Source organism: Pimephales promelas, chromosome 4 (genome assembly GCF_988280905.1).
Source record: "Pimephales promelas chromosome 4, fPimPro1.hap1.1, whole genome shotgun sequence".
Classification (NCBI taxonomy): domain Eukaryota; kingdom Metazoa; phylum Chordata; class Actinopteri; order Cypriniformes; family Leuciscidae; genus Pimephales; species Pimephales promelas.
This window is the reverse complement of record NC_142772.1, coordinates 9,111,262-9,135,453: the sequence shown is the minus strand read 5'-3', so window position 1 is coordinate 9,135,453 and position 24,192 is coordinate 9,111,262. Positions and strand designations below refer to the sequence as shown.

Genomic DNA, 24,192 nt, shown 5'->3' with positions numbered 1-24,192 from the left:
GAACATCCCCATCAGTTCTCTAAACACAAATAAGCATGACAAAATTTGTGACTATAACTAAAATAAAAAAATAAATAAAATATCGGCCGATATATCGGATTTTAAAACCCAAAAATATTTGTATCAGTATCGGCCTTCGAAATCCTTTATCGGTCGGGCTCTAGTATCAACTAAACGTATTCAATTTACTCACACAGAGCATGAAACAGCTGGTTAAGCCATCATTACAGCAGCAGCGTTAGCACGTGAGCAACTTTCCCTTTAAGAAATGCACCTTCACAACTGTTTCAGGAAGCACGGAAGGGAGGGGGAGGAGACGAGATGCGGAGCAGGGAGCGTCTAGCTAGCCTCCGTTTTGTTTGACAATAGTTTGAGCGTCAACAAGAAGTGACGTCACCCAAGATCGCTTACAGAACCTTTAAGAGATCGTAAAATAAATCCATATGAATTGAGGGGTTTTAGTCCAGATTAAGAACAGATTGAATTTAGGCTTTTATTCACATATAAACATTCATCAACATTAGGGTTGGGTATCGAGAATCGAGTATCGATTGGAACCGGGACTAACGTTTTTCCCGGAATCGTTTAAAAGTTAAAATTTCGATTCCTAGTTTCGATATTCACAGTCCGCCGAGCGGAAGAAGAAACCACTGAACAACACCAACGAAGAAGCGTCTACCGGAAGTGTTGGCATAACCGCGCGAGTCGAACATGAGTAGCTTACGTCAGTGGTCCAAAGTGTGGCTTCACTTTTCTAAAAATAACGAAATCTCGGCAAAATGCAAAATTTGTGACAAAAGGAGTATTTGTGACAGGAGTATTTCCTTCAGAAAGGATTATTTCCTTCAGAAAGGCCGTTGGTTAGCAAGGTTAGCTAAACTTTTTTGACCCTGCCTCTTAAAAGAATCGGAATCGAGAATCGTTCGGAACCGGAATCGAAACAAGGAATCGGAATCGGAATCAGAATCGTTCAAATTCAAACGATACCCAACCCTAATCAACATACACATCAGTTGTGGTAAACCAACGGAAGCTCAAGAACGTTCGCTTGATGTCTTGTGTGTCAAGCAAGTTCGGCTAAGCCTCTGTTTATGTTCACTGATCAATGTTTATATGTAAATAAATGCTTAAATTTTACGATCTATGCATTTTTTGAAGCGTCAAAGTGGTAGTTATGTAGCTGTTCATGAAGGATAGAAAGCTCTCAGATTTCATCAAAGATATCTTTATTTGTGTTCCGAAGATAAACGAAAGTCTTACAGGTTTGAAACCACATGAGGGTTAGAAATTAATGACAGAATTTTAATTTCTGGCAAAATAACTTAATTGTACTGACACCAAACTTTTGAATGGTAGCGTATGTCTATCTCCATCAAAGTCCCATGGTATTACCATCTGATCACTGTACCATAGTACCACCGCCGTATTTTTCTAAAACAGTTTCAAACACAAGCACAATGGATGTGGACTTACTTTGCCAAGGAGTTCTCCAAGAATGACGTCCTCATGATTGAGAATCCATTTCTTATCCTGAGCAAACAAACAAAAATACCAAATTATCTTTCTGACACACGTTCATTAATGAACTAATGACTCGTGCAGAGACAAACAGAAGAGAGATGCTGAGCGTCCTGTGGGTCAGTCACTGTGCTGTTACTCTGATGAATGATAATGATGCAATTATCACCTCATTCTCCAAAAGCATTCTCATAGACAGAGACTCTCATAGACTATTTTCATTGTGGAACCTCTACTTTTACAACTTTATTTGACAATTAATACACTATTGTGATAACAGCAATGTACACAATCCATTTATCTTTGCAAAATACAAACTCAAGGTAATCGCACAAGGTAAATAAACCAAAATATTCCTTAAAAGTGCCCCATTATGCTATTGGTTCCTCATTTTGTTTTGGAGGTTTCCCACAATAGGTTTCATTGTCAAAAAACACTTTAGTTTTTTTCATAATATACATTGCAGATCATAATTTCTCAAATAGGTTGAAAAAGGTTTGTTCGAAGATCCAGTCTCTCTAAACCCTCCTTTTCGAGAGCCTACTCAGCTTTGATTGGTCAGACGGCCCAGTTGCGATTGGTCTCAAAGCAGCAAATCGGAAACAAAAAACTGAATTTCAGCTCCGGATGCTTCTTTGGTGCTTGCTACACAGTTTTTTAGTATCAATTCCAACAGGATTCCGTCCTCATCCTTTTGAAATGCATTCAAAGTGGATTTGCAGCACTGAAAAAACATTGTTGTCTTGTCATGTCAACATCATAAACCAAACTCTTCCAGGCCTCAGCTACAACTACAATGTGTGAAGGTCAAAGACAGTAGACATCGTTCACGGGCAGCTAATGAAAGCTATAGGCTGGAATTATGCAACATGGCGACCGACATTAGAACCCCTTACCCGTATGTATTTTCAATGGCATATTATACACTCACGAGAATACTTTATTACTTGAACGAAGTAAATATACATTAATGAGCACATATATTTTTGAAAGAACTAAGTGTTTTTAGCTAAGAATAAACTAAAAGAGTTACACAGTGTAGCTTTAATAAAATTTTTGGAGTTGACCCAAACTGCTTTTACTGATCACAAACTGATTCAAGGATTCAGAAGGAGATTCAAAGACAATTAAAACATACACTCAAAAAAAAAAAAACATCCCAGAGACCCTGTACATCTTGTTCAGATATGGATTCTGAACAAATGGAAATGGATTCTGAACATGATGCAATGGATACATCGCATCATGGATTCAATCAAATACCAACAAATGAAAAAATCAAAACCAGACAGCCTGTGCTAGAAATCTTATAACGGGCCATGTTTGGATCTTCCAACAGGACAATGATCCAAAAACAAACATCAAAATCAAAACAAAAATGGGCCACTGATCACAAAAGGAAGCATCTGCAATGGCCATCCCAGTTCCAGACCTGAACCCTATAGAAAATAAGTGGTCTGAACTGAAGAGAAGAAGCACCAACATGGATCTGGGAATCTGAAGGATCTGGAGAGATTCTGTATGGAGGAATGGTCTCTGATCTCTAGCCAAACTCATCAGGCATTATAGGAGAAGACTCAGAGCTGTTATCTTGGCAAAAGAAGATTGCAAAAAGTATTTAATAAAAGGGGGCAATTGTTCCCAGTGTGTTTTGGAGAAAAAACATTTATTTCATAATGTGATTTTCCCCCCACTTTCAATTCTTTTACTTCAATAAAAGGTTACATTTTTGCATTTTTTTAAAATAGAATATCAAAAGGATAAACAATGCAGATTTACTTTTTTACAGCCATCTTTGATCATATTTACCAAGGGGGAAAATACAGTAAGATACATAAATATTGGGACATCGACACAATTCTAATCTTTTTGGCTCTATACACCACCACAATGGATTTGAAATGAAACGAACAAGATGTGCTTTAACAGCAGACTTTCAGCTTTAATTTGAGGGTATTTACATCCAAATCAGGTGAACGGTGTAGGAATTACAACCGTTTGTATATGTGCCTCCCACTTTTTAAGGGACCAAACGTAATGGGACAGATTAACAGTCATAAATTAAACTTTCACTTTTTAATACTTCGTTGCAAATCCTTTGCAGTCAATTACAGCCTGAAGTCTGGAACGCATAGACATCACCGGGCACTGGGTTTCATCCCTGGAGATGCTCTTCCAGGCCTCTACTGCAACTGTCTTCAGTTCTTGCTTGTTCTTGGAGCATTTTCCCTTCAGTTTTGTCTTCAGCAAATGAAATACATGCTCAATCGGATGCAGGTCAGGTGATTGACTTGGCCATTGCTTAAAAAACTCTTTGGTTGCTTTCGCAGTATGCTACGGGTCATTGTCCATCTGCACAGTGACACGCCGTCAAATGGGTTCTGAAGCATTTGGCTGAATATGAGCGGATAATATTTCCCGAAACACTTCAGAATTTATCCTGCTGCTTTTGTCAGAAGTCACATGATCAATAAATACAAGAGAACCAGTTCCATTGGCAGCCATACATGCCCAAGCATGACACTATCACAAACATGCTTAACTGATGAGGTGGTATGCTGTGGATCATGAGCAGTTCCTTCCCATCTCCAAACTCTTCTCTTCCCATCACTCTGGTACAAGTTGATCTTTGTCTCATCTGTCCATAGGATGTTGTTCCAGAACTGTGCAAGCTTTTTTAGATGTTGTTTGGCAAAATCTAATCTGGCCTTCCTGTTCTTGAGGCTCACCAATGGTTTACATCTTGTGGTGAACCCTCTGTATACGCACAACCGGCACACCCGGGAACTTCAAGAGTAACTAAACACTAAACCAACTTTTTTTAGTAAATGATCTGCAAGAATGGATCTTCATTAATACCAGTCATTGATTCGAGTAACTTTTTTGACATTTGTTTATAAAGTGTTTTATTTCTACATTATATGACGTAAAAACGTCTTAGTGCTGCCCTCTTCAGGTTGACCGGTGGCTACTGCAGTTGAATTTTCCTATTGGATGTTCCGCACTTCGTGACGTACTGTACGCAGGTTTCAGCTCACCACGCGAGCTACACCCTTGGCAATATAAAAGCCATCTTGCCGTCAAAACCACTGTAGCGAGTCAGGAATTGGAATTGTGAGTATTAAAAACGATCAGGATAGTGTTTTAGCATCTATTTCTGCCCCTCTATCTCCGCTGGGGTCTGCCCACTTTTTCAGCATTTTCAAATATTGCCAGTGGGTGGAGTCAGGCTCTGACCAGGGGATTAGTTACCCTTTAACGGTCAATTTTGTCCCCGCCCCCTTTTGGGGGAAAACAAACTAGACTCCCCATAGACTTTAATACAAAATAACGGCAAAAACCAAAGTCCGTACACAGCCGACAGGCGTAAATAACTTAAGAAATCACTTATATAAAACATGTCAAGTAATTACATGTCCACCCTGCCTGCCATAGAGCGTGAAATATACATACACAAACTTAATTTTGGCCAATTTAAAAACATGTCCCTTTATTCTTCCAGTGTCAAATCCCACCCAGTGGCCAGAGGTGTCTTACCCGGACATTTACTTGTACCTCGTCGAGTCACCAGGTAAACAAGTGAATGATTTTATTTCGTTTTTTAAAGTAAAAACCTTAATGTATATATTATGAATTTATGATGATGATGGCAGATAGCCTGGGCTAGTTGATAACTGGCATAAAAATTTTTTTATCTTTCACGCTCTATGACAGGCAGGGTGTGCATATAATTACTTGACATGGTCTATATAAGGGATTTCTTAAGTTATTTACGCCTGTCGGCTGTGTACGGATGTTGGTTTTTGCCGTTATTTTGTATTGAAGTCTATGGGGAGTCTAGTTTGTTTCCCCCAAAAGTGGGCGTGAACCTATTCAGAGACATTCTATGATGCAGCGTCGGTTGTGTGTATGAAGTCTTCTCTTGATTGTTGACTTACATACACCTAGCTCTTGAAGAGTGTTCTTGATCTGGCCAACTGTTGTGAAGGGAACTGTTGTGTTTTGTTCACCAGGGAAAGAATTCTTCGGTCATCCACCACAGTTGTTTTCTGTGGTCTTCCGGGTCTTTTGGTGTCGCTGAGCTCCCCGGTTTGTTCTTTGTTTTTAAGAATGTTACAAACAGTAGATTTGGCCACACTTAAATGTTTTTGCTATCTCTCTGATGGGTTTGTTTTGTTTTTTAAGCCTAATGATGGCTTGCTTCACTGATGGTGACAGCTCTTTGGATCTCATATTGAAAGTTGACAGCAACCAATTCCAAATGCAAACAGCACACTTGAAATGAACTCTGGACCTTTTATTAATAACACACAGCTGGCCATGGAACAGCTGAGCAGGCGATTGTCCCATTACTTTTGGTCTCTTAAAAAGTGGGAGCCACAAACTGTTGTAATTCCTACACCGTTCACCTGATTTGGATGCAAATACCCTCAAATTAAAGCTGAAAGTCTGCAGTTAAAGCACATCTTGTTCGTTTCATTTAAAATACATTGTGGTGGTGTATAGAGCCAAAAAGATTTGTGTCGATGTCCCAATATTTATGGACCTGACTGTAATTCTGACCAGCACTGTGTACTGTATTTAAAATAGAAATCACTTTTAACGTAATAAATGTCTTTATTTCCCTTTTAATTGAACGTTTAATGCTAAATAAAAGTACTTTTAAAGGGTTAGTTCACCCAAAAATGAAAATTCTGTCAGTATTTACTCACCCTTATGTTGTTCCAAACCTCTATGTGTTTATTTGTTCTGCTGAACACAAAGGAAGATATTTGGAAGAATGTTTTAATCAAACAGATCTCATTCCCCATTGACTACCATAGTATTTTTTCCTACTATGGTAGTCGATGGGGAATGAGATCTGTTTGATTAAAACATTCTTCCAAATATCTTCCTTTATGTATAGCAGAACAAATAAACACATAGAGGTTTGGAACAACATGGAACAACAACAAATACTGACAGAATTTTCATTTTTGGGTGAACTAACCCTTTAATAAAAAAACTCTTTGAACAGTACTGTGACCATATGACCATATTACAATTTCGATTTTATCAATTAAAATGTGCAGCTCTACACAGTCTGAACATATCCCAGCATTCACAGGGGTGTTGCATGCTGCAGCAGAAACATCACCACTATTATGATTTCAGTCAACATGTTCGGATGGAGAGCTTTACCCCCGTCATCAAAAACCCATCAGAGGAACAGCATGGCAGGTAATCATCCAACCTGACTGATACACACACACACACACACACACCTCCAGGGGGGATTCCAGCCAGTGTGGACCACTATCAAGAAATAGTCTAAAGCGAAATTTTCTAAACCACTAAATTTTTTTTTTCATAGCCAAAGAGAAATCAAAGCACACACAGGACTTTACATCAGCAGGCCAGGCTGATTTGAGAACTGCACTGCACGACATCAATTTAATATCAAATGTAGTTGCACACGTTAGGGGAAATGAGCAATGTACCCTCTGAATTTCTGTAATAAAGAACTTTATGGCTTCATATTGCCCCCCCAAAAAAAAAAAAGTGATAGCCTCAGAAGTGGCACAGCAAATGACTACTGACTGAGAGCAGAACAGCTTGTTAAAATGAAAAGAGACACAATGTTTTACCTTTATGACGGGGTTCAAGAGCACGACCCCAGATTTCTTGGTGATGACTTGTTTAGTCGTGTAATGATGCTCTATGAGCTGTGGGATGGTGGGGAAGCCAGTGCCTTCAAATCTGTACTGATTCTGCAGACAAAAAGAGGCAAAATGAAATCAGAGAGTTCAGTAAACAAAACCAAATATAACATAATATTTTTTTCATGATTACGTCTTCACTTATTTAACCAGTTAACTGTCACCGTCCCACAGGTGGGACGTTTGCCACTATATTTTTAAAACAATAATATCTTAGTAAATACCTTAAATAATATTGATAAACTATATATCATTTGAAAGCTTACAATCTCTAGTTTCCATATTTGGTGACTGATTTTCAAAATATATTACAGAGAAGCCATAATTTATCAATATGCAACAAGAATATTTTCATACTCATAAGGCGTGTTCAGACCTTTATTTTAAAATAGCAGTAAACATGAAAAATCATGAAAAAATGGTAGAAACCTCAGTTTGTTTTCATGCCAAAAGTTCAAAAGATAGAATCCATTCAATTATTTTGGAAAAAAAAAAAGGTCTGAAAAGTTTGAAATATCAAGAAAAAAATAATAAATTCACCATTTGTGACGTGGCAGCTAGCTATGACTTACATGCATGTTCTTTGTATGTGTTTCTTAGAGGTTCAATTCATCTCAAAATCTGCCAAACTTCCCATACTACTTCTGAATAGGATCTCTACTTCAGAAATTGTATGAAAATTGTGAAAATAATGGTTCATATCACTCAAAACACAAATGGAAATGCAGACGCCCTTATATGGGCAGTAATGGAGTCTGATTGTGCCCTAGTGAAAAAGTTTGGTACTGCGCTCAAACAAAATCTTACTGAAAGCTCATTTTTTGAGATATCAACCTAAAATTTGAAACACAACTTGTTCAGATTTTTGGCTTTGATCTTTCTGCCGTTTTAGAGTAGCCCAGGTTTTGAAAATATATATTTTATGTAAAATATGAATAATTAATGTTTTTACATTGTACATTTCCATAAACTCAAACTTCTATAACTTTTTTTCTGTTTCACTTTCTTAATTTATTTCACTTCTACAAAAATCTGCCAAATGTCTTCTTTAAAACAAGACCAATCATATATCTATATTCCAAAGCATTCTTGAATTACAACCATTTAAGTTCGAAATGTGCATTTTCATGTCTATTCAAAAAAGGGGGGGTGACAGTTAAGAGGTTAATCTGACTAATTTTTTAAAGGGCACATATCATGCAAAATCCCCCTTTTTAGCCCTTAAATGCATTTTGTTGTATATTTGGAGTGTTTATAAGTACAGAAAAGATGAAATTATTCTCTTCAGGTGCTTCGTTTATATCTTTATATTCTGTTTTGATCATATTTTTCAACCTGTTAAGATTTTTCTGTTCTCTATTACGTTTTTTGAACAATTACATCACCGTATTTGCAGCGGAACTGACAAATAAGGACATTGACTACCGGCCCAACACTTCGAGCAATCCGCCATTATTATTTCTCGCTTTGATTTTGTAGTCCGAGCTCAATAATGCAGAAGTTACGAGAGGGCAAGTCAAAATGTTGGATGTAGTGACCTGAAGCACTTCAAGGATTCCCGCTTCAACAACCTCCGCCAGTATAAAGAAAGGTTTGCCGATTGACTTCGTCTGAATGAGAGGTAAATTCCTTCTATCTTTGGAGACGACGAACAGAGCATTTCGATAAGCTGTACATATCGTTAATAAAAATAAAGTACTTTACTTTCTTAAAACACATGGTGGTCATGGTTTAGCAGTACCTTTGTCTTTCTTTGTTTTTGTTTTGAATTAACGTTACACGCCTGCAGTATTATTGTTCTTGAGTTTCATCAATGGTCATTTAGCTGCTGTGTTTTCTGATGCTTTTCTAAACGTATCATATTATCAATACAGATTTTTTTTGTGGTAAGATTAGACCGTAGTCATTTATCTTGTCAGTGTGCTTGTTTTAACAAGAGAAATAGTCGACTTTCACTAATAACAGAAAACAGTTAACTTACATACCAATACATCCATATGAAGAGGTTGTTCTGCAGGTTCGTCGTCGTCTTTATCAACTCGTTCGCTCTAGCTCGAATATGTAAGGCTTGTGTTGTTGACATTTTATTAACGTGTGAATAAAAATGTTCTTTGAAGGTATTGTATATAATCGTACATCTAATCAAACCACAATAATGGGCGAACGGGGTGGATTTGAACCGACCGTGAACTCATCGACCTGGAGAGCGGGCGGGGTATGACGCATCTCCTTTTTATTTAAAGGACAACTCCGGCGCTAAATGAACCTTAAGTCTAATTACACATTGTTACCTAGTCAACCGTTATCTGAGATTTGTTTTCATGATTGCCGAATGTAAATAGTTTTATCTCTAAAAACAGTTTAGCCTATAGCGCTAGTATAATGCTAGTATATAGGGCATAGAGTAATGACAAATAAAAATCGCTTGTTATTACCACTAAAAAGGCTCAAAATAGCCCCACACTAACACGACAGCATAACAAGGGTCCCTACATTCAAACCGAAGCATTGAGAACTTTGTCAGTGTCCATACAGTTTAATAAGCAGATATTTTATACACACAGTCAACTTTGCGAATACAGGAAGAAGCCATCTTGGAAAAATAGTCTCGACCAGTCGATCTACGAGCGCCGATCCAAGTGCACCGGTGAGATGTGAATATGGTGATAAGGTGAGCGCGAACAGTAGGCTACGTGTACATATTGAAGAGAAGTAAACGGTTTGTGTTTGTGTTTCTTCTGGAAACAACGGACCATATGAGATTCTGCTCAGTTCAGCGCACTTGGATCGGCGCTCGTAGATCGACTGGTCGAGACTATTTTTCCAAGATGGCTTCTTCCTGTATTCGCGAAGTTGACTGTGTCTATAAAATATCTTCTTATTGAACTGTTTGGACACTGACAAAGTTCTCAATGCTTCGGTTTGAATGTAGGGACACTTATTATGCTGTCGTGTTACTGTGGGGCTATTTTGAGCATTGTTAGTGGTAATAACAAGCGATTTTTATTTGTCATTACTCTATGCCCTATATACTAGCATTATACTAGCGTTATAGGCTAAACTGTTTTTAGAGATAAAACTATTTACATTCGGCAATCATGAAAACAAATCTCAGATAACGGTTGACTAGGTAGCAATGTGTAATTAGACCAAAGGTTCATTTTGCGCCGGAGTTGTCCTTTAAAGGGGCCACTTTGAAACGGGTCGCTCAAAGACGCACATCAGAAAAGGGGTAGAAAAGGGGCTTGTGGAGCTATTTAATGAGGAATTCAGACCCAAGCATTGCAGTTATGTTTTATATAGACCACAACGGTATGATTTATATGTAAAAATGAATGATTTAAAAGCATGATATGTACCCTTTAAAATGTATTCTTAGAATGATACAACTTTTTTGATCATGTACTCACATCAGCAAACTGAATGATGAAATGTCTGCGCTGTCCGTCTGAAAACACAGAGAGCACATATTCTCCAGGTTTGCCGTGGCTCTCGCGCACCAGGAAGTCTCCTTGCTGCTTCAGCAACTCCTGGGCCTCTGTCCTGGGAATGGCACCATGATACCACTCCTGCTCACCCAGCGGTTTCTCACTAGTGGGTATCACATCGAAAAACTGAAGAGGGACAAAACCCAGGAGGTCAAGCAGAGAATATGACAGGTCAGGATAGAAATGAGGAAGTGTTGATGGAAAAAAACAGCAGACTCAGTTATGAAACTTACTGATGAAGAGCCCAGGACGGATTTGGGCGAGCGGATGATTCCAGCGATGGAGTGTCTGAGGGTGTCAAACTTTGATACCTTGTCTTTGCTTTTATCCTGAAATAAAACGTACGTGTCCATGACAAAGTTGTAATGAAAGGGTAAATCAAATACTTGTGCAGGTCTAGCAGAAAAAGTATTAAAAACGGTTTTTTTTTTTTGGACATGGGACAGTGATAAAACTATATTTTTATGGACCATTACTCACATTCAATAATAATAAAACATTAACCCCACAGATTTTTAGTGTAATATGGTACAGCCAAAGCGCTGTTTTGTAAGATAAAAATCATACACTTAGTGTTCAAGTATATTTGGATGGATTTTTGAATACAAAAGTAAAATAGTTGAAATGACACATTTTTAGAAAAAGAAAAATCTCATTTACAATCCCTGCAAGTTTTCATTTTTAAAAGTCTTAATAAATCATACTGTGCAGCAAAGAAACTGAGGACACACTGCCCTCTTCAGACAGCTTCAACACCAGCCGCATGTCAAATCAAACTATACACAATTATATCACACAACAAAATGCACATATATCTTGAAATAAAATCACAGCCCACATATTAATATTGTGTTGGGGTGCAGCTGGGAATAATCAGTTTAAGAAGTCAAAATTATTGTTGGTAATAGCAATTGTTGTTGTATGTAATTGATTTTCTCTGATTCATGTGCTACAAATCAGGTTTTCTGCAGGTTTAAGTGTGTTAAAAGTTCAAGTTGTATTGTAAAAATAGGAAAAAGCATGATGCTAATATACAATACTTTTAATACATTTAAAGGGTTAGTTCACCCAAAAATGAAAATTCTGTCAGTATTTACTCACCCTCATGTTGTTCCAACCCCGTAAGACCTTCGTTCATCTTCGGAAAACGAATTAAGATATTTAAGATATTAAAATCGCTCCTGCATACAGTCCATAGGCTTCTTGAGGGACTGGCTCTTGCCGTCCCCGAAAAGTCATAAAAGACATCGTTAAAATAGTCCAAGTGACTACAGGGGCTCAATCTTAAGTTTATCAAACGACGAGAACACTTTTGTGCGCAAAAAAACAACAAAAATAACGACTTTATTTCAACTATTCGTTTATTTCTCCCTCTGCGCGAGTCAGCTAACTAGTTTAATAGCGTAAGCTTCTGTTATTGTACGTCACACGCATCACACACACATGACCAGCGTCGACCAATAGTGAGCCTACGTGTGACGTAGCTCTACGCAATCACACTACGTTAACGGACTATAGGCTTATGGAGAAGGAAGTGAATAGTTGAAATAAAGTCGTTATTTTTGTTGTTTTTTTGCGCACAAAAGTGTTCTCGTCGTTTGATAAACTTAAGATTGAGCCCCTGTAGTCACTTGGACTATTTTAACGATGTCTTCAATTACTTTTCGAGGACAGCAAGAGCCAGTCCCTCAAGAAGCCTATGGACTGTATGCAGGAGCGATTTTAATATCCTAAATATCTTAATTTGTGTTCCGAAGATGAACGAAGGTCTTACGGGGTTGGAACAACATGAGGGTGAGTAAATACTGACAGAATTTTCATTTTTGGGTGAACTAACCCTTTAAAGATAGTAACATATATTTGTTTTCTATTGAAAAGGAATATATTTAACATACAATAAGGTATACATTTTTTCATTAGGAATTGTGTATTTTTAAAAACTAAACATTATTACCACCTACAATATGCTACTTTTTCTTTTGTGTGGGTGTGTGTGATATTTGTATCCTCATTGTGTTGTTCATATGACCAGGAAAAAAAAAAACTGTAGTAAAAAAAAAAAAACAGTTGTTACTCAAGTACAGTTGTCATTCACCACTGGGACTTTTCCCCAACCATTTTTACCATGGCCCATTTTGTCCTGGGAATGTTTTGAAAGTCTGAAGCAAAAAGGTTACCTCCAGTCCAGACCAGGAAGTCATTATTTATAACTAGTAACTAATGACCCCTTAAACTTTTAGGTTTATACATTGCAAAGCCGCTGCTTTGGTTACGCTTCCTTTTACAGTACAGTACAGTGTACTTACCTAGAAAGTACTGGCTAATATAAGAAAGGTAGGGTTAGGGGTAGGTTCAGGGTTAGTACTAGTTATTACCCAGTAATTGTAGTTACTAAAATAAGTACATAGTATTTACATGGGTAACTGGACTGTAAAAGGAAGCGTTACCGCAGCTTTAACCTCGACCATTCTGCAACTGAAATTAACTAAAGTCCTCATCTTCCAATTGGGGGGATGCGACTAATATGAGCTTGGACACATGTCAAAAATCATCATCTGGGCACCTCTTGCATATCATTTTAATGTGCTCTAATTTGAGAGGTGCCAATTTTAATCTCTGTACTCTTTAATAAGGAGATAGTGTGCGAATTGGGACGCAGTTCAAACTAAAGCGATGCCTTACCATTGAGTTGACGGATCGGGCGTCCTCTTCGTAATTGACGACAGGCGGTGGTTCTTTGCCCTCGTTCTCCTGCATCTTCTGCTCCAGTAGTTCTCTCTGTGCCGTGAGTTTGGCCTCCGAGCAGCGCAGCAGCTGGACCGTCTGTCTCAACTCCTCCAGAGACTGCTTCTGACAGAGTAACAACACCACACTGGAAAGAGAGAGAGATCACGCGGTTCAATCAACAATGAACGCTTCTTTTTAATCTCTTTGTAAGAATTTTTTCTGAATGTTATGTCAGAAGCAGATCCACTGTTAAGGTGGATCAATTTTACAAAAATACAATCACCGAAACTACAAAACATACCAAAGACATCTTTAATCCTATAAAGCTTACTGTATCATTTTTCCCAATGCAAATTTAAAAGGCCTCTAAATTATTAACATAATTAACACTTTGGTGAATAACTTGTTGCATACAATCTTCTACATGCCTCCTGTCATCTGAATGATATTTTTAGCTGATAGTTTTTAGAAAGTAATATAATATAATATCTAAGTATAATTCTAAAAATGGCACAGCTTTTTTTTGTAAAATGTTACCCTATGTTTATTTATTTGATAAAATAAACGTAAGAATACTTTTTATATTGTTAGTTATATTTGATGAACAATACATAATGGACCGAAGAAACTTGATTATCTTTTTTTTTTTTTTGAAAACTCATGTTAAATATGACTTTCAAATATGACAAAACATGTATTTGTGCTCAATCATCATTGGATTGCATTGCATTCTCTTTGATTACTTATGATGTTATCAGAATTTCATCAAAAACTGCACCAAATTTTATATTTTTGTTCAGTTTGGGCGTCTGAATAAAATGTCTTTTCCTCTTCAAGTGTGAGCTCCATATTTTTATGAGCCACAAAAGCCATACGCATTAAAGATGACACTCAAAAAACACAAATGCAACCCTTTTTATTCTTTTTTTTTTTTTTAGATTTTGTCCAAATGTTCAACAAACTGTTCCATTGAGTTGAAAACTCATGTTAAATATGACTTTCAAATATGACAAAACATGTATTTGTACTCAATCATCATTGGATTGCATTGCATCCTCTTTGATTACTTATGACGTTATCAGAATTTCATCAAAAACTGCACCAAATTGCATATTTTTGTTCAGTTTGGGCCTCTGAATAAAAAGTTTTTTTTTTTCTTTAAAAAGTGTGAGCTCCATATTTTTATGAGCCACAAAAGCCAGACATATTAAAGATGACACTAAAAAAAAACACAAATGCAACCCCTTTTTTTATTCTTTTGTTTTAGATTTTGTCTAAATGTTCAACAAACTGTTCCATTAAAAAACTTGATTTTTCTGACTTTTATTTCATGTCAGGTTATACCGGGTTAATAATTGAATGCAACTATGCATTAAGGCATTTATTAAACTTGACAAGTCCCGTTTTACATGCAGATTTTCTACATCCTTGATTGTCATGAATTTTAATTAAGATTTTCATCCCCAGTTAAATTTTACAAACGATTTTACGCTTGCATATGTACGATTAGGTCCATAAAGTGTGCTAAAATACAAATGGCTACAGACATCAGCATTGAGTTCAGCTGGCTGAATTGGCATGAAGTACTAGTTCATGTGTGGAGCTGAGCAGCAGTGCGGCTCATTTCAGTTTGCAGAGGTGATTATATCAGCATCTCTTGTACTGGATTACCCAGCAGACCTTAAAGAATGTGCTGAAGCTGGACAAATCCTCATCCATCCAGTAACAGTTCACTGAGCTCCATCAGTCCGAGGTGCTGAGGTCAACACAGAGCGCTCTGCTCAGCCTAATGAATCTCTATGGAAACACTTGAGTTCTCCACACTTCACTACTGCATCCATTGTTATAGCTGACATGAAGAGAATGACCATGAATGGACATTCAGTCCAATAATGCATTCAGTGAAAAAGTGCACTAGTGTAGACTAACATGGTTATAGACGACGAAAAATATGATTTCAGTTTCTAAATTTCTATCTTGATTTTTTAAAATGTGGCCTACTTGGACGTTTGCCTGGTTGACAACCACAGGTCTAAGAGACGACATCCCAAGCTCATATTATTGTGTGGTAGTTAAGCACTTAATTTTCTTACTCAGATTTCTTCTCATAGGTTTTGGTGGATTCCTCTATTTTGTTCTCCAGGTCCAGCATGAGTTCCTCTTTGCTGCGCAGACTTTGCTGGGTCACGAGCAGCTCCTCTGAGGTCGACTTCAGCCTGCGATCAGTCAAACACACCCCTTTACCATTTTATGACTTAGCATAAAAAAATAGCTGTTGTTTCAGAACATAGAGACTGTAGAAATGGCTAAAACTCATCAATGTTCAACTAACGCTACCAAGCAAGTATGCAAATTTGTATTAATATGTGATCTATCTTTAACTCACATGGCTTGTAAACTCTCTGCCGTCAAATTATTCCACAGAATCTCATTTGCTTGAAGATTCTCTGTTTCGTCTAACAGAGACGCATCAAATTCTACATTTGGTTCTTTGTCTTCTGGTGATCTGTTGAAATAGAAATTGAGGGGATGTCAGAGTTATTGGACACATTTCTGACAAAAAATATTTAAATGCTAAAAATATAGTCTATTATTTAAAAATACAAAGTATGCATCAAATGTTTAGTTGTTTTTTATACTTTAATAGAATTATAAATAGCACTTGACAATAATTCTCATTTCTCATTACAATAATTCTCATTTCTCATTTCTTCTCATAGTTCATGCATCAATGTGCGTGTGAAAGTGTGATTTGAATGTGCAAGTTATGTCGAAATTAACATTAACTAAGATGCCGTAGAATTTTTATTCATTGTTAGTTTGTGTTAACTAATGTAATTAATTAATGATAACAAATTGAACCTTATTGTAAAGTGTTAACATATTATTTGAATTTTTTTCTGACAAGTGCCTTACTTATAAACTTCGATGAAGTTGTCATACTCTGACAGAGGATCGATTTGGTCGATGGAAGTGTGTATTTCTTTGTGGACCTTCACTATTTCATCTGTTAATAGGCTGGTGATTTCACTGTACTCCTCCAGAATCCCCTTACTAGAACAGTAAAAAATTAAAATCATTGTTAGAACATTTGTGAATGTGCCATCTCATTAAGACGAGTTAAACTATTTCAATTGTAGTGGTGCATATTGAAGACATACTTAAAGGGATACTTTACCTCTGGAAAGATGAATGTGTATTTAAAGGGATACTCCACTTTTTTGGAAATAAGCTCATTTTACAACTCCCCCAGAGTTAAACAGTTGAGTTTTACCGTTTTCAAATCCATTCAGCCGATTTTCTGATATTTAGAAGAATATCAGTAACCAGACAGTTTCTGGTCTCATTGACTTCCATAGTAGGAAAAAAAAATATATGGTTGCTGGTTACTGATATTCTTCTAAATATCGGAAAATCGGCTGAATGCATTTGAAAACGGTAAAACCCAACTGTTTAACTCTGGGGGAGTTATAAAATGAGCCTATTTCCAAAAAAAGTGGAGTATCCCGGGTCATTTATGTAGAAGAAAAATTGAATTTGGAGCTTTCTAGACTGAGAAAAGCCAGAAAATTTATTTTTGGCTTATTTGGATGAAAGACAACAACTCCCAGAATGCACTTGCTTCACTGCGCTAGGAGGCCACGCCTTCCGGTAACAGAGCGCAGTAGTTAAACAACAAGTCTAGGCTACTAGTAAGTCTCTGTGATGAGTCTGCCCAAAAAAGTGCTTTGAGAACGCCCAACATCTCCAGGATTCGGCTTTTGCGTTCTAAAGTCGCCATTCATCATGTTTACTGTGGCGAGCAGGACGAGGCGAGGTCGGTGGCGTGATTACCGATGAGCGACACCTGTGAGACGCACCGTTCTCGTATCTCTCACGGAGGAGCGTGGATTTTCTTACAAATGTTAAAACACACATCAACCGATCACTTGTTTAGCGATCATGTAAACACTACATTCAGATTCACCAATCGGAATGAATTCAGTTAGATTGAAACAAAAGATGTGCATGTAAACAATGAATGGCAACTGCAGAAAGCAAAAAGCTGAATCCCGGAAATTGACGGCCGGACATGTCCGGGAAAAAGAGGATGGTAACCCCTACCAATCAGCTTTCTACACAGAACAAGAGCCTGCTAGCTTAGCTTCCAAAAAAAAATGTCTGACACTATGTGTACATGCTGTGAGTAAGATCACACTCTCTATGGGGGGGGATGAAAACATGCGGAACAGCCCCTACTACAACTGTAGTCTTTAGCCTCAGGCCAAAAAATGATGAATTTTGTGTCATCTGAGGATTTTTTCCAAGACAAAAAAATACATAAATCTCTCGTCTCAGGGGGATATGAGGGTGGAAAGCATGGTAATTTGAAAATACTACAGGTTTTCTACTAATACAAAGCTTAATGCTAAATCCTGCAGTATCCCTTTAAATTTATACGGGTATGAATTTATTTTTCTTTAATTTCTTTATTTTGAAGAATGTCAGAAACCAAACAGTTGATAGACCCCATTGACTTCCATTGTATTTTTTCCCATTCTATGGGAACATCAACTGTTTGGTTTCTGCCATTCTTCAAAATATCTTCCTTTGGGTTCAGCAGAAGAAAGAAATTCATACAGGTTTGGAACGATGATATAATATGAATGATTAACTGATCTTAATCCCTTTAAGGTTAGAGATTTGAACAAATCGATTACATTTTCAATTAGGTAAAGTAAAATCTTTTTTTTTTTGTTTTTAATGAACTACCAGTTACACTAGTCAGTGCTTCTGTACATAAAACGTTCCCCCGGAATTAATGGCTTGTTTGACCCACACTGAATGGTCATATGTAAATCAGTGGTGCGTTTTCTAAATCAATCCCAGAAGGCTCTTGCAATTGTTTCCTTCGTGTGGATTAACCTCCACATCAGATTACTGCAAACTGTGATTAAAAAACAGCTTAGGAGAGGAAAAAAACCCAAAGAGACTTCTGTTCTCTGCTAATCCTCTGACAGCTATGAGATATTGGATTGAGGCTACAGCATGCAGTAAGGGTTCTGGTGGAGCTCAACTGGTTGCACAAGGTCTATAACAAAAGATTTAAATACACGTGGCAGTCCAAGCATTCAAAACAACCAGACTCAGTACAATGGGAGGACTACACTGCCCTCCACAGTTGAACGGGAAGCGCTATTCTCACTTGAAAATGTATTTCTACATATGAAATGAAAAACTAATTTAAAGGGATATTCCACCCAAAAATCCTTTACTCACCCTCAAGTTGTTACAAACTTTCTTCTAATGAACACAAAGGAAGACATTTTGAAGAACGATTGGAACTTTGGCACCACTGACCTCCATAGTATTTTTTTTTTTCTACTATGGAAGTCAATGGTGCCAAAGTTCCAATCGTTCTTCAAAATATCTTCCTGAGCTGAATCTGAACTCACCCCCGTAGCTCTCAATCAGGTCATGGGATCTCTATATGACCCCAATCGACTTTTACTTAATAAAAAAAAGGTTCCCTTCATCTCAGTGAAATAAGATTTTGTGACTTTTAATACATTATCTATCACACACAAAAAAACTGGGCTAGATTCAGAAATGTTTACACTTCTGGTCTTCAGGGTCAATATGACCCCACATTGAAATGAATGGGAAATGTGAAAAAAAAAATATTTTCTTCACATGTCAAAAAAAAAAAAAAAATCTAGCATAAATCTGAAAATTTTTACACAGAAATCATTAAAAAAAAAAAAATTCATATGCAAGCTAATGATGTAGTTGAGTAATTGTGTGGTATATGGATACAAAAGTACTTTATATCTCCAAAAACAAAGCATTAATGAATAGATGAGAAGTAAACAAAAAATAATTTATTATTTGTATGATTAAAAATGTATATTTTTTAGGGCTGTGCAAAAATTAATCGCATCCAAAATAAAAGTCTGTGTTTACATAATATATTTGTGTGTGCTGTATAGAATTATTTTGTATACATAAATACACACATATGCATGTATATATTTAAGAAAATGTGTTATTCATATATAAAATATTTATATTTATATAATATAGATTATGTATTTATAAATTTATACAGAATTTAAGCGCAAATAATTCTTAAATATATACACGCATGCATAGGTATTTATATATACAAAATAATTATATACAGCACACACGAATATATTATGTAAACACAGACTTTTATTTTGGATGCGATTAATCGCAATTAACTTTTGCACAGCCCTAATATTTTTTGTACAATTACTCAATCAATTGTTGGGGTCGTATAGACCCCGAAGCCCAGAAGTGTAAACAGGAAACGAAGACCATTTGAAGGTTAAACCCTGGTTTGAGACACCACAACAAATGGCAGTCCCTGCACTGTTTTGGCACAGTGCCACCTAGTGGTTAGGAGATTGCTATTTTTGCTAACAACTTCTGAACTATCTGGCCAAAAATCACAAGACCTTATCCAAGTCGACTTGCATAGCATTGAGGGGATATATTTTATCAGTTCATTCATTCCCTGGGAATTGAACAATTGAACCTGGTCCTTGTTTTTGCTAGCACCATGCTCTACTGTTTGACCTACAGGAATAACTAGAAGAGGAACTAAACCAGAAGTGTAATCTGGTCCACTCACAGTGCATTGATCATCTCCTCCTGCATCTTCTGCAGGGAGTCCAGCAGCAGAGGCAGTGCAGTCTCATGGTGGTGCTCCTGATGTAGCTGCGCGCTTTTCACTGCCAGCACGTACTGGTTGTGCAGGTTATGCAGCTTCATGGTGGCTTTGTCATAGCGCTCACGGGCTTTCTCTGTCTCTTTGCCTGCAGAGCAGATGAAAGCAATTGTGGCGGTGAGATGAAAGTCAAAGGAGAAGTCTTCTGAAGGCTAATGTTGTGTTGTGTAAGCCTTTGAAAACTGCAGATTTGTTCTATGAGAAGTTGTAAGTAGTGGTCAACCGATACTGGTATTTACAGTTTGTTTATTGTTAATACTAAGATCCATTTTTTTTTTCCTCTTCACATTGTTCTCATATCCAACATTCACTTCAAACAAAACCAAGATGTAAACTGAGATTATATTTCATATTTAATTAATTCCCTCAACAACTGTATTAAAGAACCAGGTTTCCTACTGTCTGAATTTTAAAGGTGTGAATTTTAAAGCCATTTTTATAGACCAGGAAAATTTATGAAATTCAACTAAATCTTAAAAGGTCATGGGATTTTTTTTTTCTTGTTATGTCAAACCCCTGTAACCACTGCAGGGTCAATCTTTGTTTTTAAGCTCTAAAATTATTTTCTGAAAAAAGAAACAAATGACTACTACAGTCTAGTAAATTAATTTAATTGTAAAAATGTAAACCCTGAATAACATTCAGATATTGAATCTTCTGTAATTACAAAATTGAATTATTCAATATATATATATATATATATATATATATATATATATATATATATGAAGAGTTCAGATGCAAAAGCCTCTAAGTGGCATTTGAAATTTTCTTCTAGAATGATCATTTTTATCAAACTTGTATATTTAAGTTCAGTGATTTCACTTAAATGGCAATGATAATTACCTATTAATTGTTATTTAAGTGAAATTACTGAACTTAAATATACAAGTTTGATAAAAATCATCATTAAAGAAGAAAATTTCAAATGGCATTTAGAGGCTTTTGCATCTGAACTCTTCATATATATATATATATATATATATATATATATATATATATATATATATATATACCAGTCATAGTTTCTGTAAATAAAGTTTAAAAATGACAATTTCAGCAGAAGTATCAGATATATATTGGATAATTATTACATATTGTACAGAAGAAAGTCTTTGGACCAACATGAAGGCGAGTAACTGGAGACTCAAAATTAGACAAACCTGATAAATTCCATAATAACGTCTGAGCGATTCACTGAGTGATCGAGTCTGAGAGACTAGGTTCACTTGTATATTGTATTCAATTGGGTATGAACTCCACAAGCATGTGTAGACCTTTTGATTAGCCAATGGGACACTGTTACCTTATGTGTATTTTCCTTGTGTCTTTATAATATATATGTGCATGCTTTTTGACGTTTTCCCTAAGTTTCAGATCATCGATGATTTGCTAACTAACAGTGCTGCCGCCTGCTAGCGGTAACTGGATGATCATGATCAGCTGGCGGTCCTTTTAAAAACCAGTGGGCTGGGCCTATGGTGTGATGTATAATGATTAATCTAGCTCAAGAGGCAGTCATTTGGTCAGGCTGATGTATTCACATCTTGCTTACTACATCAGATCCCACCACATCCAAAGAGACACATTTTGGAGCGTGGTTACATAATGTTTATAATAAGGACCCTAACCGTCTTTCGGATGAGACGTTAAACCGAGGTCCTGACTCTCTGTGGTCATTAAAAATCCCAGGATGTCTTTCGAAAGAGTAGGGGTGTAACCCCGGCATCCTGGCCAAATTTGCCCAGTGGCCTCTGTCCATCATGGCCTCCTAATCATCCCCATATATACCAATTGGCTTCATCACTGTCTCCTCTCCACCAGTAAGCTGGTGTGTGGTGAGCGTTCTGGCGCAATATGGCTGCCGTCGCATCATCCAGGTGGATGCCGCACACTGGTGGTGGTTGAGGAGATTCCCCTCTCTATGTAAAGCGCTTTGAGTGCTGAGAAAAGCGCTATATAAATGTAATGAATTATTATTATAAGGAGGATGCTTTAAGCTAGAAGACACTTGCAGGATGTTTTAATGGTACAAAGACCTCTTACATGTCAAAAGATAATGGAAAATTGGATTTCTCATGTCATGACCCATTTGAGGGCAGTGATTTTAACACATTTACTAACACATTTACAAGTGCAAGTGTGGGTATTGGGTACAGGCCCTCACTTAAACTGTTCATGCACGTGACAGACTCATTAAAACAGGTTCATAAGAGTCATTTTGTTGTGAATTGGACATAAGCGGTTTATTATTTGAGAGAACAGAGAATAAACAAACACCTTACCTTTTACAATGGCCTCCTTATATTTGTCTCTTGCTAAAACAGCATCCTTAGTTAACTGCCTGTATGTGCATTTCAACTTCTCAAGATCACCTTTGGTTACCTGTGGGGGACAGAACCCAAGTCAAAACTGCTCCATCAAACTGATGCTCCCTGAAACGGCAGTGGTGATCTATACAAAGTAGTATTGTCATGATACTAGAATTTCTAACTTTGATACGATACCTTGAAAAATATCGGTATTTGATACCATTTTTGATACCACAGAGAAAAAGACTGCCTCAATATTAAGGTTTTTTTTAATTTAAAGCTAAATATAACAAGTCTAGAACTTGACAATGAGGTATATTTTACATTAACAAAAATGTCCTGAGTTCTGTTCGTAAATATTTTTTAATTGGACCAGAGCTAACATGATCCGTTGCATTTTTATTGTAATATACTGTAACAAAAAAGCACTTAACAGTATCAAATTGTAGGATAGAGTGTCAGTAATGTATAAGATAAAACGTTCAATTTTCAGTTAAAGGCATTTCATTATTGAATTCAGAGATGCCATTGTCTAGCTGTTTAGTTTAATTAGTATCCGTGTCATCAAATTGACGATAATCGCTAATGAAGGCAAATTGTAGAATTACATAATAATTTTTGAAAAAAAAGTTAAATAGGCACAAATTAATTTACATTTGTTTACAAAGTTACAATATTTACTTGTCTATGATTCCTCAGTCAGATTATGTTAACTTTAAGAAAACACTAGACAACACAGACTCATATCAACAACAATACTAGGCCATCAGGTTAATGTTTCAGAAAAGTTAAAATGAGAAGAGTAAAGGCCCGTTCACACCAAGCACCATAACTATAAAGATAACGATAAAGATATAATTCTAAAAATCGTTCTCCATAGTAAAGAATAACAAGAGTTCACACCACAACAATAACGATAAAGATACGAGGAACGATATCGTTGGGATCACTTTCAGAACGATTTTTTTCCAACTGTCCAACGATAAAACACTGACAACCAATCGGAATCCATTCTAATTGAAAGGTCTCGTGCATTTAAAATGGCAGATGACATTGCAGAGAAGTTAATCGTCAAGGTACGAAAAAATCCTCCACTGTTTGACAACTCAAACCCCCTTTTCAAGGATACGTTAAAAAAATGGATATATGGAAAGCAATCAATCGTATCCTGGGAATAAACGGTGAGAAGTATTCTAGGCTATCCAGCGCTAGTTAACAACATTGCTGAAGTTGCAGTGAAATAGGCATTGGTATATATTAAGGTGTTAGGCGATGTTTTTATCCCATCATTGAATTCGTCAGCTAAATTCACTGTTTAGTTGCGTTCCGAACTCCACTCATCTTTTAAGTATATCGTGTACCCAAAAGCGACTTGTTTTTCTTTTGATATTTGTAACGTAAAAGCAGCAGCAGCAGGACGATACCCTGAAAAATATCGATATTCAATACCATTTTCAATACCACAGAGAAAAAAAACTGCCACAATATTAATTTTTTTTTTTTTTAAAGCTAAATATAGTCTAGCCATTTTCGCTACTTTGAAACTGCAGCGCAGGCAGTGTTGGGTGTAACTAATTACTAAGTAATAAGTTACTGTAATTGAATTACTTTTCCCTTGAAAATGTAAAGTAAGGGATTACTCTTAATTTAATTACAGTTACTTCTGATGTAATAGAGGTAAATACTGTGTATAGATCAATCCAATCTCACAGCAA

General features: G+C 36.6%; 1 protein-coding gene across 2 annotated transcripts in view; it reads right to left on the bottom strand.

Annotated features, from left to right (window-relative positions):
- fer (fer tyrosine kinase) overlaps positions 1–24,192 on the bottom strand; it is a 49,901-nt gene that overhangs the window by 14,427 nt on the left and 11,282 nt on the right. For both annotated transcript variants that reach the window (XM_039662324.2, XM_039662325.2), the window contains exons 4-13: positions 22,451–22,550; positions 20,070–20,253; positions 16,349–16,486; positions 15,819–15,938; positions 15,526–15,648; positions 13,388–13,577; positions 10,939–11,034; positions 10,628–10,831; positions 7,146–7,268; positions 1,474–1,530 (exon numbers count right to left, since the gene is read on the bottom strand). In XM_039662324.2, coding sequence (XP_039518258.1) covers positions 1,474–1,530; positions 7,146–7,268; positions 10,628–10,831; positions 10,939–11,034; positions 13,388–13,577; positions 15,526–15,648; positions 15,819–15,938; positions 16,349–16,486; positions 20,070–20,253; positions 22,451–22,550 — 1,335 coding nt within the window. The remainder of the gene's footprint in view (positions 1–1,473; positions 1,531–7,145; positions 7,269–10,627; positions 10,832–10,938; positions 11,035–13,387; positions 13,578–15,525; positions 15,649–15,818; positions 15,939–16,348; positions 16,487–20,069; positions 20,254–22,450; positions 22,551–24,192) is intronic.